Consider the following 13,877-nt stretch of genomic DNA (forward strand, 5'->3'; position numbering starts at 1 on the left):
TGTTGTTACAGCAATTTGGGCTTAAGGGTCTTCGGCAGAATGTTGTGAATGCTCGTCTTCAGCAAATGAGAAAAAATCTGGCATACCGTCAGCATCAAGTCACAGTGAGTTTGATTTTTTGAACTGTTCTGCATCAGAATTTTTCTTGAGCTGGCCCGTTGGCTTACACCTTCACCTGCAAAATAGTTTGTTAAATCAGTGGCTTTGTTCCTAATTACTAGCAGCCCCAGAAAATCTCTTGCATAAATCAACTGTCCATCTTAGACTCATTAGTTCAGTTTTCTGTTTTCCTATGTATATCATGACTTTTGCCAGAAAAATTTATAGCAAGTGTTCCTTCATTTTGCATTGCAAGGAGCAATTAGCTTTAATCCTGAATGGGGAAAATAGGAAAGTACTGAGCTCCTAGACTTTTTTTACACTGCTTTGTTTTATGAAGCAGGGCAACATTCTGCAAGGGTTGACTCCTAATGCCATTTCAGTAGGACATTTAGTAATTTCCTTCTTTGCATTCTTCTCCTCTCTCATTATCTATGTTTTTCTTATCTTTGCTGTTTTCTTCAGGTGCTGCAGAACTTCTGGAACCGTTGGAAATCACGTTTGGAAGAGAAGGAGGAAGAACAGCAGCAGGCTTTATCATCAGTGGCTCCTACCCATTACAGGTACGCAGAGAGAAATTCATATTTCAATACAGATGTGAGGCTTGTAGGCCTTTAGTTCTGCTTTAAAATCTGGTAATGCTTTCAGGAGCTTGACCATCCTGATGCAATTTACTCTCATCTTTTTTTTGAAGAATGGACAATTTACACCTCTTGCTTATAGCTATGAGCCTTGTTGATGTTAGCTACAAAACCTGAAAATCCTGCTGGTAATAGCAGTAGGTTGGAGCATGAGCACAAACAAGGCTTAAAAGGCTTGCTGCTGCATTGGTGGCTCATGTACGCTAGCTCTGCTGCTAGAGGTGTTGCAAGAGTAATGGTAAGGGGTTTTTTTGCAGAGGCTCAATTTGTTTAGTACGAGGAATAAATCAATGTTAACAAAGCAGGCAAAAAGTTTTTAAATTTGACCTGTGGAGCTTGGTGGGAAGTACACGTGTTTGTTATGATGAAGTTGGAAGGATATATATTTGGTTCTGATGTTTTTTCTGTCCGTTTATTCTTAATGCTGCCTTCAGCCAGTTCCAAAATTACAGGATGTGCTAATATTCTGAACGTTGACTTAGAACCTTCTTGATTTTGGGTGAAGCTTAACAGGGGAGAATGAGACCTCCACAAGATAGGTCTGTGCTATGCAGTACAGCATGTTATGCTGTGCTGTACACAGATCCTGGGGCTAGAGTTGAAACTGAAAACTCTACAGCCATGATATTGTGGTGCTGCTCTCAAATTAAACCTGTTAAGAGGTCCCAATTTAGTATATTAGTGCAGTGAGCCACATACAGTTGTTTGGTTTAAGTTAGCTTCAGGATAATATGGGAGGGTGTGGTACTTCATTCTGCCATGCGTGCTTATGTGTGAAGTTCTTTTTCTGTTTAGCACAGTCTGCCTTCAAGAACATACTTGATTTTCTACAGATCAGAGAACTACCTAGGTATCTTCTATGCACTAAAATTCTTATCTCATTTCTTCTAAGCATCCCAGCAAAGTTTGCTGTAAGTAGTAAAATTTTCCTGATTGAAAGAAGCTAATGCTACCGGAGAGCAGTGATGTACTTGGTACTAAGTTTGAGTTGATTCTTGTTTCATTTATTTTTCGGAGCATCGTTACTGCACAGATCTCTCAAGTTGTGGTTAGAGAATGTCAAATGGAGAAAATTGAGGCAGGTATGGAATCTCTCCAATGTTCAAGTAGTTTTTACTATCTGTGGACTCCATGGCTGGTAGTGGCTTTGCTGAGCATTGACTGTTGGGCACAGTCCGCTACCACCTTTCTCTGAATCTTTTACTGACTGTTTCCTTGCTTTTATTTTGCTCTCCAGGGCAGATGATGCTCAAGCACTTACTAGTTGAGGAGGGTAATTGTACTTCAATTCTGATGATATTTACACTCTAAAGACTACTTCAAGGTTGTCTCTTCAAGCCTCAGTATAAGATTCAGTGTGAAGCTGGGTGTCTTTGGAGTGGATAACAAAGTGCTGCATATCATTTGGACTGGTTTTGGGAATGAAAGGTTAAAAAGAATGTGAAATTAGAGACAGTTCTGCAGTTCAGTCGGTTTAAAGAAACAAAAAGAAAACTGATTTTGGTTAAGGATAGTTTTCTGTTTGCTCATGTGTAAATTAGGTGCCACTTGGGTGGTTTATTTTATCTTCTTTCCTTATTGGAGTAATGGATAACTAAGCATTGGCTTTGTCCCCATTTTGGTTCTGATTTTAGGACCTCAGTTGTAGTTTGTTAGCGATGTTCGTAATCCCTGTGCATAGCACTGGATTAAATGAGCCACTGAATAACCAACCTAAATAAATTCATGCTACTTGTACCACTTATTATTGTATTAATGAGGTGCTGTTCGTTTTTGGTTTCCTTCCTCAAGAGAAGTGTCCACTGTGCTTTCAGGATTAGAATCAAACACTTAAAGACAAATGTCAGCAATTTTTTTTCTAAATTGACTAGGGTTATTTATTTCAGACAATCTTGTTTTAAATTCACTGGGAGATAGAGATTGAGGAAATGTTGTTCTGAAATGGAATAAAGCTGGTTGCTTCTCTTTAGATGCAGTATGTCAAAGCTGATAGGCGTTTGGGGAATATAATTTTGCCTGCTGCCATTCAGGCATGGAAGTGGTTTAAGAACTGTGAATATGGAACTCGTAGGAAAAGCACACAGACTCAAAATGGTTATACTGGTTATGTTTCACAACCATAGTCTTGCACCAAAATAATTGGTGGAATTGTTTTGGTTTAGGTTTACAGTGTAGAATTGAGTGAAATTACTAGGAAACTTTCTTCAGAGATGTTTAGTGTTTTTGTTTTCTAGTAAAGTAAATGGATGCTGTGGTTTCTCATCACTGAAAATTTGACTGTTAGCCTTTGTCTTAGAATAACAATATAAATTACTAATTACTTTTACTGGTATATTATGGGAGCTATGCACAGAGTTTTAAGATACAGGAGTATATATTTGTTCATTATGGAAATCAGATGGAAAAAATTTTGATGGAGAGGGAGAAAAAAAATTTTTTATGTGCAAGACTCCTTAAAGACCTTAACTGGGCTCGTATTCGTATTTGTGGATGCAATCCTGACTCTCCTCAGGTAGAGCTATGATGCTATTAAACCATATCTCCCATTTCCTATATTAGAAGACTAACAAAAGGTTTGCTTCCCTTGAAAAAGGCTGTGTTTGGACATATACTCTTACAGTGGATGCCCTCCTGGGACACTCTTCTTCCTGTGTAAGCTGGGAGAAAAACCTGTTCTTTAGCATTGAATCCTCTTTCCTAGCAGACTTGGGACCTTGCACCTTTCACTGGGAGAGGACAGTCACACTGTGTGTTTCTTAGATTGATGTGCTTCTGTCATCAGAAGCCGGGCTTCGCAGTTGAAAAACAAGCTAGAGAAAGCTGTTTTGCCTTAGACATTGGCTTGCTTTTTGAGAGATTCACAAACAGCTTTGGAGGGCTGAGTAATGAGGGCAGCTGCCTTTCTGCAAGCAATTAGGAGTTTTTCCAACTCATGTGAGTGCAGCTGTGCTGCATTAGCTTTCCCTCTGGAGATGGAGGGAGAAGAGGCTCAAAGACCCAGGAGGTTTAAGCTCAGTGAAGATGAGTTGCAGCATGAAACTGCTGCAATGTAACTTGTGCCTCTTTCACCAGGGAAGGGATGAACAGATAGTTCAAAGCCTCTGATGGGTTCTATGATTCCAGGAGTCAGGAATGTTTTCATGTGCAATTTTTGTTCTTTAAAAAGGGTATAAATGAACTTCTGTTTTCTGAACACAAAAGAAGAAATTGTAAGAAGCATGGTCCTTGTTCAGAAGTCCGAATGCACTTTCCAACCAGTCCTGTGCCTAAATAAAACTTCCATGGTGGCTTGCCAGAGCTCATGTTCCACATCTGTCTCTGATGCACATACATGCTGTCGTACCAGTCAGTGCCCAACTACTGCATCTATGGTCAGACCCAGGAGATGCTCCAGAAGAGCCATAAATTTTGAGATTTGTGACTGTACACAGATCAAAAACACTCTTGTTGGCAACCACCAGTACCCTCCAGGAAGACTTACTTAACTCTTGCTGTTTGCCAACCTATAAACTTGTAATGAGCTGTAATAACTACCTACCAACAACTACCTGGTAAGAGTCCAAAATATCTTTCAGAGCTCTTTAGACTAGAGAAGGGCTGGGACTTGCTGGCCTAATTATTCTAATTAGTACAAACACATTACTGAGTGTTAGAAAGAGCTTATGTAGCTTGAACTGGGTGTTATTTCCATTAGGCTTTAGCTCAGGCTTCTGGACTAGGACAGTTCTACCATATACTCGCTCTGTGTGAGAGAGAGAGAGAGCACCTAATCCCAAACATGTATTGCATCTTCAGAATACTAATTTGTAATGATTCTTGTGCCTCCCTGGGATGGAGGCAGACTAGCAAGTAAGCATTATCTTCATCTAGAGGGAAGGAAGCTTTGATAATGAGGGCAACTAACCTGATCTTGTTCATGAAAGAAGACTTTGGTAGAATCCATTCGTTCTTGATGTCAGGCCACACTGCTGCTCTTTGTTATTTGTTGTCATAACTTTTTGCAAGTCCTATTACAATGTTTGTTTTAAAAAAAAGTATAGAGTAGGATCTTTAAAATATTTCCAAGGGAGGAGGGAGTAGATTGTGTTTATAGTGGACAAGTTGTTAAAGGTTCTTTTATAATTTTCTGTGTGTCTGTTCGTAAGTAAAATTAATGAAGTGATCAGAAGTTAGAATCTTTTGAATGATGTGAATGAAAGCAAGGAGTTCTAATAACTTCAATGAATTCATTAATCTTATGTGTCCTGGGAAGGGTTTCAGGGGATGGACTAATTACTACACTTTTTTTTTTTTTTTAACCCAGAGAATAATGAAGATATATAGCTGACTGATCTCTCTCTCTTTTTTTTTTTTTTTTTTTTTTTTTTTTTTTTTTAAAAAAAGGCTTGCACGACTCAGAATCAAGTAACTATTTAACATGTAGACAGATTGGTCTTTTGAAGTCCATAAAATCAACCTGTTGTCTGAAGGAATTCTCTCTTGTGCTGACATTCCCCTTTTTGCTTGCAGGGAGGTATTGATGAGAAAGGTATTTGACATATGGTGGCTGAGGACATGCAAGCAGCGAGAATACCGAATGGGAGAGAAGAGGGTAAATAGCTCTTTATCTGGCCTCGATCAGGAAGTAGAAGGGATGATTTCTCAGTCACCATTTGTGAACATCGGTTACATGAGATGCTGTTGTAAATTCCCTTTTCCATGGCCAGGGATCAAGTCAGGGGAGATACAGATCACAAGCAATGTTTGCTAGAACACCTTTTTAAAATTAAGCTGTTCTTAATAGGATCAAGCTGTTATTATTAATAGCAGATAACTATTCAGGCAATACATTCACTTATTCCTTGACACAGTATGAATGTGCATACACACACACACACACACACACTCTCTCTCTCTTTCTCTGTCTCTTTCTCTCTCTCATACGCGCACTCTGTCTCTCTCCCCCTTTCTTATGTGGTTGGAGCAACAGTTGGGAGGCCAACTCCAGCTGTTTATTAAGAAGCAGAGGGTTGTACTGACACACAAGTGGCTTCTAGATGTTCAGAAAATCCCACAAGATGCTTTGTTTCATCAGGTGTACACATAATCCTGAAGTCTTTGTTTGCATATAGCAGCCACTGTTTTATTTGATGTAGTCCAAGTTACACAACGCAGTGTTGATGTTCGTGTCCGCTGGTGGCCTTGTGCAGATTCAGCTGACTCCTCGTGTTCCAAGTTTATCAGTTCTTGTGAGTTCAACAGGACTAGTCTCTGGAGCTTATCTGTTCTTCAGAGACTTTCACATGCTACTTATCAGCCTATATTTTTCCTCTCTTTGGCCTGCTGTTTTCTGGTAACGGTTTCTCCATCCACACAAACAGGTACCTACAGAACACATTCAGAAAAACTTTCAGGAAAGGGGTTTTTATGGCATGTGTCCATTGTTATTCAACTTGAGTAGAAGGGAAAAAAAACATAGGACAGTTCTGCTGTGCCTGTCGCCTTTGAAGAATTGTCTTCTGTTGTTTTTGCCTGTGTCGTGCATTCGTTGCTGTCTTCTCTCCATTATAGGCTGTACTTCATTTTGAGAGGCAACTGTTGATTTGTTTCTGGTGCTTCTGGCGCAGAAGAACAAATGTGCGCCTGGAGGAGCAAGAGGACTTGGTTCGTGCCAGAGATCACTACAGCTACGTGCTGCTGTTAAAGGCTTTCTGTCTGTGGAAGCAAAATACTCAGGAGAGAAAAACAGAGTAAGAAGTTTCTCAAAAGGGAGAATTATTTGGATTGGCCCTGTGGCAGCCCACTTTGACAAAGCAGCATTTAATTCAGTGACTCTGACTCCTTATTTGTGCTTTAGAATCTACTAGTTTGTCTTTCAGTAAATGACTTACTGAAAATAGTGAGTGTGAACTCATATCTGTGTTGGAGGGGTTTACTAACATGAGTTACATTGCAAGAGAAAACTAAATTGTTTTTCCTTTAGGAGGCTCAAGGAGATGCAAGCCGTACAATTTCACTATTCAAAGTGTCTGCAGCGGTCTTGGAACAAGTGGAGAGAGGTGAGACACTTAACAGATGGGGGAAAGCTTGAATCCTTTTTGTTATGTTGAGATTATTTTTTACCCATATGGCTACTTTAGGAACAAAATTAAAGGAATTTTTTAATGTTAAATACTAGTCATTCTGAGCTTAGCATGGTGGATAGCTCATAGCTCTGCATGGGTCACAAAAGGTCCTATCAGATGGCATTTCACTTTTATGCTGGGCCTTTCCCTTGCCTTCCCTTTAGTACCTGATGTACCAAATGTGTCTTGCAGCATGTCGTGAGAGTCTGTGACAAGTTTTAGAGTTGACAGTGGTCTATTGGTCCAGAACTATTAACTTGAGTGAATTGTGCCAGTCTTTAAGACCATTCCTGGAAAGTATGGAAAAAGGCCTCAAATAGCCCTTTCAGAGAAACAGCAGAGTGCAGCACTACTTTGAGCGAGAACTTATGCCAATATAAAGGATTGATATTTCCTCAGAGATTGGGAATGTTCCTTTTCCCTCTGCTCTCTTTCACTGCCTGTTTTCCCTCCAGCATGTCTATATCAGAGGTTGTTTTTTTGTTTGTTTTTTCTTTTTTTTTTTCCTTGTAGTATGTGGGACATCAGTGTGAGAAATGGAAGAAGCTGGTGCGAGCAGACATGCACTATCAGCACGCATTATTGGGCAAGGCCTTGGCAGCCTGGAAGGTAGGAGAGAAGGATGCCCTTTTCTTTGTTGAACTTAACTGTGTGTGCTTGACTGTGAGAACCGAAGAGCTGCCACACTGTTTCACTCTAGTGGCTTATGTACCAAGGGCGCAAGGTAGAATGGAGCTATTGTTGCTAGATAGGGTTATGTGAGCTTTATCATTGATTTTTGAAGCAAAAGAACCAATGTAACTTTGTGGTTTTGATGAAGGGTATGTGACAGCTAGCATTAACTAGCATGTAACGGCTATTGCATCTCAGAAAAAAACAGCATTTAATTCCAGTGGCTGCAGCTTAATTTCTTCCTGGATTCTAAAGCTGCTAAGCGTTTCCAGAGGTCTTCCCTCCTCAGAGGTTTAGGTAGCTTAGAAAAGTCTCACCTCTCACTGCTTTTCTTGCAGAGTTACCAGCATAACATACAGTGCATTCTGTACCAAGTAGCTGAAAAGGAGAAGCAACACACTAGACTGCTGCTGCGGTAAGCCTATGTTTCCTTGTGCAGCGTGGGAGGGAAGTGACTGCACTGCAGTCAAATTACTCTCTCTTTCGCTGCCACCTTTGTGAATTTTTGAGCATTTGGTGCTGGGAATTGTCTCTTCCCACCATTGCTGTTTCTCTGCAGCTCATCCGACTAAAACGGGTCAACCTCTCACTGGATTGTCAGCTGTTATGCTTTAGTTTCTTTACTGTCTCTTTAATCAAGTTCCAAAATCTTCCCTCTGGCGATGACTGTGCCTGTTGCATTTGCCAAAGTTTATCTCTGTTCAGTCCCATGAAAGACACCAGGCAGTAAACTATATTGTTCCCTGCAGCAGATGGATTCTGACTGCGCTGGTCTTAAAGCGTCTTGGAACATGTAGAGGCTGCCTTACATTATAGTGAGGAGAGTGATTAAAGGTAATAGTCACTGTATATTGGTTGTAGTTGCTTTAGTTTTAGCTACCTGATGGCTTTTTCTTCAGTGCTATACACCTGCAGAGTGTGACTGACTCTGCTTAAGGTGCTAGATTTAAGGGTGTGTTCTGCTTTTGCACTGCCTTCTCTTCAGCAGAGACCTGAAGGGACAGAAGCTGATTTGCAAGACTGAGTTTATGAAAGCAGCTGGTTTTGGTTCCCCAGTGAGTGGGAGGGTACCAAGTGAAGAAGCTGTGTTGAAGTAAGAACAAGCGAGAATCCTTCTTAATGTTTTTCTTTTCATTTTGCCTTCAGACAGCTGCTGCATATATGGAGAGAAAATGCCCTTGCTCTTGTACATGAAGCTAAGGCAGCTACTCGGGCAGATCAGCATTACAGGAGAGCGATCCTGTCAAAGGTAGGGTCTGTATAGCAGATACCAAGGTGTAGGAAGAAATACTAGTTCAGGCAGGAGTCAGGTAATGCAATTAGAAGGACCAAAGCTCATAACTCATAACTTCATCTAAAAGCCACTACTAAGAAAGGTCTAAAAACTTGGAAAGTCCCAACTCTCATTCTACTTTATCTCATCAGGCATCTCTGCAGCGAGCTCATGGTTTTTTTCTCTTCTACTTCTCTCCCCCTCCTTCCCCCCCCCCCCCCCAATTTCCTGGAAGTAAGGGAAAGGAGTAGTCTGATACAGCATGGTAGTAATACCTGTGTGGGGACAGAAAAGGGCAACGCCTTGAAAAATGCAACAGGGACCCCCTGAAATAGTGCTACATTTCATTTGGAGGGTATTTGTACCCTCTTGCTGAGGCTTACGTGAGAAATGAGATGGAAATGGTTGTGGTGCCAGCAATGTGGTGTACATTCCTTCCACTTTTGAGAGCATTGCAATGTCAGCCTGCATCCTGTCTCCTGTTTGCATTATATCTTCAGGTATTGCTACAGTGGAGGGATGCTGCTTCGCTACAAGTATATTGCCGCCAGCAGAAGCTGGCAGCTGTGAAGGAAGTCAGAAAGCATTTGGATATAGGTGAGCTGATGTAGATATTAAATTGTTGAAAGACTAATTTTTTTGTGTAAGATCCTTAGAAGATGTCTCTTAGCAGGGCAGCCTTTTGTTTCATCTGTACAGATGAAAGGACTGGATGGACTGTGCATTAATCCCACAGAGGATGGCCCCGTGGAATGGGGAATGACCTGGGACTTTGTGATCTATCGCAGACTTACTGTGTGACCTTTGCCTCTCTTGGTTCCCTGTCTATGTAATGGATGATAATACTTCCCTCCTCAAAGGAATTTTCCATTACTAATGGTGAAGAGCTCAGGCATCTCTATTTTGAGGGCAGTGCAAGTAATTTTATCAGTTATTGCCTCAATCTTTCTCTAGCAGTTAATATGAAACGGCTCTCCAACTCTGCAAGCATTTTCATGGTATCATTCACATTCTCAAAGTGAGGAATCTGAAGCACAAAGAGGGCAAATGTTTTCCTAAAGGTTAGGAAGAATGTCAGTGGCAGTGGGGAAGACTTGCAAGTCCCAACTCCCTGTTCATTACCTGAAGTATTAGACTATCCTCCTCCTTAGTGCTAAGTATTGCCAAAACAACCTGAAAGAGGAGCTAATCTCCTGATACTCTCTGAGATAACCAGTCTCCTGTTAATTTGTGTTTTCCTAACAGTGCGCTTACAGACCCTGTTTCTTCACTGGAAGGAATTCACTGCGGAGTCTCTGATGCTGAGAGCTAAGCAGGACAGGGCAGTGCAGCACCACCACCACCACCTGCTCCACAAGTACCTGGTGAATTGGAAGAAATACCATCAGCAGTGTATGGCGAAGATGGTGAGAATGATCAACACCTCTCCAGCCGGTGACCACAGGCTGGGAAATTGCTGGTGTGGGGGAGCAGGCCATGCCTCCTGGTGAAGGGGGTGGTAGTGCTGGCTGCGGAGGAGCACGAGACCCTTGTGCTCTGAGGAGGAAGGAACTGACCTGTGTCTTGCTTGAAGAAATACTGACAGAACTAATAGACCCAACGGGAGACGGCAAGCAGGGCTTGCCACGTGTGAGATCGTTTGCTCTGTGTGGAATCCTTGCTGGACTCCTGGAAATTTGCTACAGGGGTTACACCGTAGAACACTTAGGTATTGAGGGTGCCTGGCCTCAGTAGAGGAAAGGGGAGGAGATAAAGGCTGTTCAGTACCAGTTCTGCTCTCGCAGCATTTGGCTCAGATAAGCGGGGTTTGTCTGAGAGTGACTCACTGTTCTGGTTGCCCGACAGCTCCTTCAGAGACAGGGTTATCAGCTAATGACCTGGAGACTTTGCTCTAACTGCTTCTCCTGCTGGAAGAAACAGGTAAGGAATTGTCCCCTGGGACAAGTACCTAGCTCCTTGCTGATCCTTATCCCTTCTCCTTCATACTCCGTTTATCCATGGAGAGTACAAAAATGTGTTTAAACAAGTGGACAGACTGAGTAGGCTGTTCTGTTACTGTTCCACCAGCACTTACTCTTTGGTTAATGCTCCATTTGGCTGGGGTTTTGGTGTGGGACATGTAAACTCCTGGTTTGCTGTGTGTGTGTTTTTTGGTTTTTGTTTTTTTTTTCCTGATAGCTGGTGCAGCGGCAGTGGGAAAGGCAGGAGACAATGCGAGCGTTGTGGCACTGGTCCCTTTCATTGCAGGGGAAGGTAAGGGTGTGGGGGGCAGCCGAGGGGCAGACAAGTGCATTTGGGATCTCTGCAGATCATGTGCAGGTTTGACTGCACTAGGCAAAGTGCATGTTGAACATATCTTTCCTTTGATCTTCAGAGTGCTGTATGTCATTTTGGGATGCTGAAAAGCTGTCCCCAAATCCTCTTATCTGATTAAAAAATTTGCACACGCTTTCCCCATCCAGCCTCAGCTGACTTAAATCCCTGTCCCTTTGCCCTTGTATTGTGGTCCTGCTGGAGCCCTACCTGTTACTGACCAGTGGAACAGAGCCCGTCCCTGTTTGCAGGGGAATCCCTAACCTGGGACTCGTCTCTGCAGCACTCTTGTGCTCTCTGCTCTTCATATGGAAGGTATTTGGTGCTTGGCTGGGATTTGCCCGGGAGCAGCAGCGGAAGAAAGATTGCATTGAAAGAGCCATAGGAGTTCACCACACTGCCCTTCCGAAAGAAGGTGTAACCTGGATCTTGAGATACGCCGCTGGCAGGAAACAGTTGCGGAGGCAGCTCCAAGCCCAGCACCAGCTGAAGGTGAAGGAGACAAGTGATCACTTGGATACTTTCAGGGTGCTGCATTGCTTTGATCTATGAAGGGGAGAGGGTCTTGGAGCCCTAAGTCTAAACTCTTGTTTGGATCTGACATACACTTTTGCCTATGGTTTAAAATAGAACACCCTGTCCTGTCACTCAGCTGGGACTAGAGCACTTCAGACTGGTGTTGCTAATTGGGGACCTTTCTTAAAGAAGGTATTTCAAAACTGACCCATCCCCACCATAGAGAATAGAACTGGATGAGACCTTTGCCTTTGGGTACGGTCTCTAAACTCTAGGGACTGTGCTAGCACAAAGTATTACAGGCTGCATCTAATCCTGTCCTAGTTTTAGCACCACTTCCACCTCTGAGTGTGGCTACGGTGTCGCTCGTACATTTGCATATCAGTCTAGCCCTGTGTGTGGAGAGGAAGGTAGGGTTGCTGGTGGTGTGTGTTCTCCTCCTGTTCCTGGGTAGCTCTCCCAGCTCCTTTCCAGGTTTTCAAGATAGCGGTTGTTCTGTTTGCTAATGTGCAGCCTGCTTCATTGCAGAAGTGCCTGGTTAATTCTCTTTTTCCAAACGCATGGTGGATCTGCTAATTTAGCATGGAGAGCTGGTATGGCTGCGATGTCATCAGAAATCTCAGTTCCTTTCTGTGGTGTCCTTCTCCCCAGGTGGTACGGTGTTATTTCCTGCTCTCAGTCGTCAAATGATCCGCTATTCTTTGTGTTGGCAGGCAGCCTACAACCTTCACGAGTCAGTGTATCGTTGTGCCATGCTCTGGAAACAGAAGGCACTCTACAAGAAATTAAATAAGCCTTCTCTTCTGCCGCCTCTGAAGAAGCAAGTAACATTTAAGGTGCCTGATGTTAACCCTGGGACAAGAGGATTTTCAGCAGAGGAAGTGCCATGGCCCTCAAAAAGCAGTGATTTACCATTTGTCCTTGCTGCTGGGGACTCAATTCTCAGTGAGCTGTGAGTGTAAAGTTGTAGTCCCTCCCGTGTTTCTCTGGCATTGTAGTTCTCTGGCTCGTTTTTATATTTGCAGACTTTCACAGTGACTGCTGTTAGTTCCATGCAGTTTCCCTAACTCTCTTCTGACACTGCCCCTTTTGTCTGGTATTGCTGAGTTATGCAAGAGCTGCTGCATAATACATACATCTGCCCACAAATAATGAAAGAATTCGTGACTTTATACTTCCATATCAGCCATAAGTAGCATCAGCTCACCTAAATACTTTCCAGTAGCAGTTTCTTAATATACAGCAATGAATTCATGGAGCCTCAGTCATTTGTCAGGGGAGCTGTTATGTAGAGAAATGTTTGAAAGATGTGTGGTTCAGTTCTGCCCCTTCGACCACTTCTTGTGTGTTACAATCGTTCATGCAGTGAACCAGATCACAAAATTGATAAAAGGTTGAAATTAATCTTTAAAAATTATTATTGCATGCAAGGGGAATGTTTCAGGGCAGGGATGAATGAGGGAATATGACTTTTAGCTGCAATGCCAGCTTATGCCAATTTAAAATAATCATCAAGCTATAGCATTATTGGTCCTGTTTGTTCTTTTCAGAAATGCTCTTCGACAAGCAAGGTTACCACCACGAAGACCTGACTTTCTTCTGGAATCTCTAGAAAGCAAGGAACTGCTGGGAACTCCTTTTACTAGGTAGAAAATCTCTTTTTAAGTAAAGACTTAAACTGGGCCTCATGCTATGCTTATCCCCTCAATTCCCTTCACAGTACAGAACATTCAGAAATTACAGGGCTCTGCATTGGTCTATACTATCTAAAGGGCATGGTGACCTTAAAAACTTCAGATTTCTTATAAAGTGGACAAGAATAATGGAACTGTCAAGTTAATTAAATAGCAACCAAGAGCTTTGTTTCATTAGTGAGGAATTTACGGGGAAAGATAAGGCACATCACTGATTTCCAAAATTTAATAGGCTTAGTTAATAAGCAAAGTTTCTTTTTCTAAGAAAACTAACTTAGAAGTCTGAGTAGTGCAGGATGCTTTTTGACTCATAGATTATATTTGCTCCACAACAGGCTTGGATCTAGATTTAACTAGTCTGTGGGGCAGCATTAATAACTCTGCTAATGTGTGAGCCAAAATCGAATGTTTCTCTCTCTGTCTTGGCTGAATCAACTCTGCAGCTCTGAAGGGAGCTACTTTTTTGTAGTTACTTTCCCCAAAGGCCTGTGCTGCTGAATAGTAGCAATACCATTAGTTATGGTGTTGCTTCTTAGCCCTGAGAGTGACGGAGCTGAAACTGCTC

General features: G+C 42.3%; 1 protein-coding gene across 13 annotated transcripts in view; it reads left to right on the forward strand.

Moving 5' to 3' along the window:
- The window catches only part of SFI1 (SFI1 centrin binding protein), a 60,503-nt gene that overhangs the window by 13,230 nt on the left and 33,396 nt on the right, over positions 1-13,877 (forward strand). For 11 of the 13 annotated variants that reach the window (XR_010885948.1, XR_010885947.1, XR_010885949.1 and 8 more), the window contains 15 exons: positions 12-104; positions 565-662; positions 5,250-5,331; positions 6,291-6,469; positions 6,703-6,778; positions 7,358-7,453; positions 7,855-7,931; positions 8,663-8,765; positions 9,290-9,386; positions 10,035-10,195; positions 10,635-10,709; positions 10,968-11,042; positions 11,418-11,594; positions 12,332-12,570; positions 13,169-13,264. Coding sequence is in view for 10 of the 13 variants with exons in the window: in XM_067307221.1 (XP_067163322.1) it covers positions 12-104; positions 565-662; positions 5,250-5,331; positions 6,291-6,469; positions 6,703-6,778; positions 7,358-7,453; positions 7,855-7,931; positions 8,663-8,765; positions 9,290-9,386; positions 10,035-10,195; positions 10,635-10,709; positions 10,968-11,042; positions 11,418-11,594; positions 12,332-12,570; positions 13,169-13,264 (1,724 nt within the window). In the remaining 3 variants the exon portion in view is untranslated. The remainder of the gene's footprint in view (positions 1-11; positions 105-564; positions 663-5,249; positions 5,332-6,290; positions 6,470-6,702; positions 6,779-7,357; positions 7,454-7,854; positions 7,932-8,662; positions 8,766-9,289; positions 9,387-10,034; positions 10,196-10,634; positions 10,710-10,967; positions 11,043-11,417; positions 11,595-12,331; positions 12,571-13,168; positions 13,265-13,877) is intronic. The other 2 variants (XM_067307224.1, XM_067307226.1) reach the window with 2 other exon arrangements.

This window comes from Apteryx mantelli, chromosome 17 (assembly GCF_036417845.1).
Source record: "Apteryx mantelli isolate bAptMan1 chromosome 17, bAptMan1.hap1, whole genome shotgun sequence".
NCBI lineage: Eukaryota > Metazoa > Chordata > Aves > Apterygiformes > Apterygidae > Apteryx > Apteryx mantelli.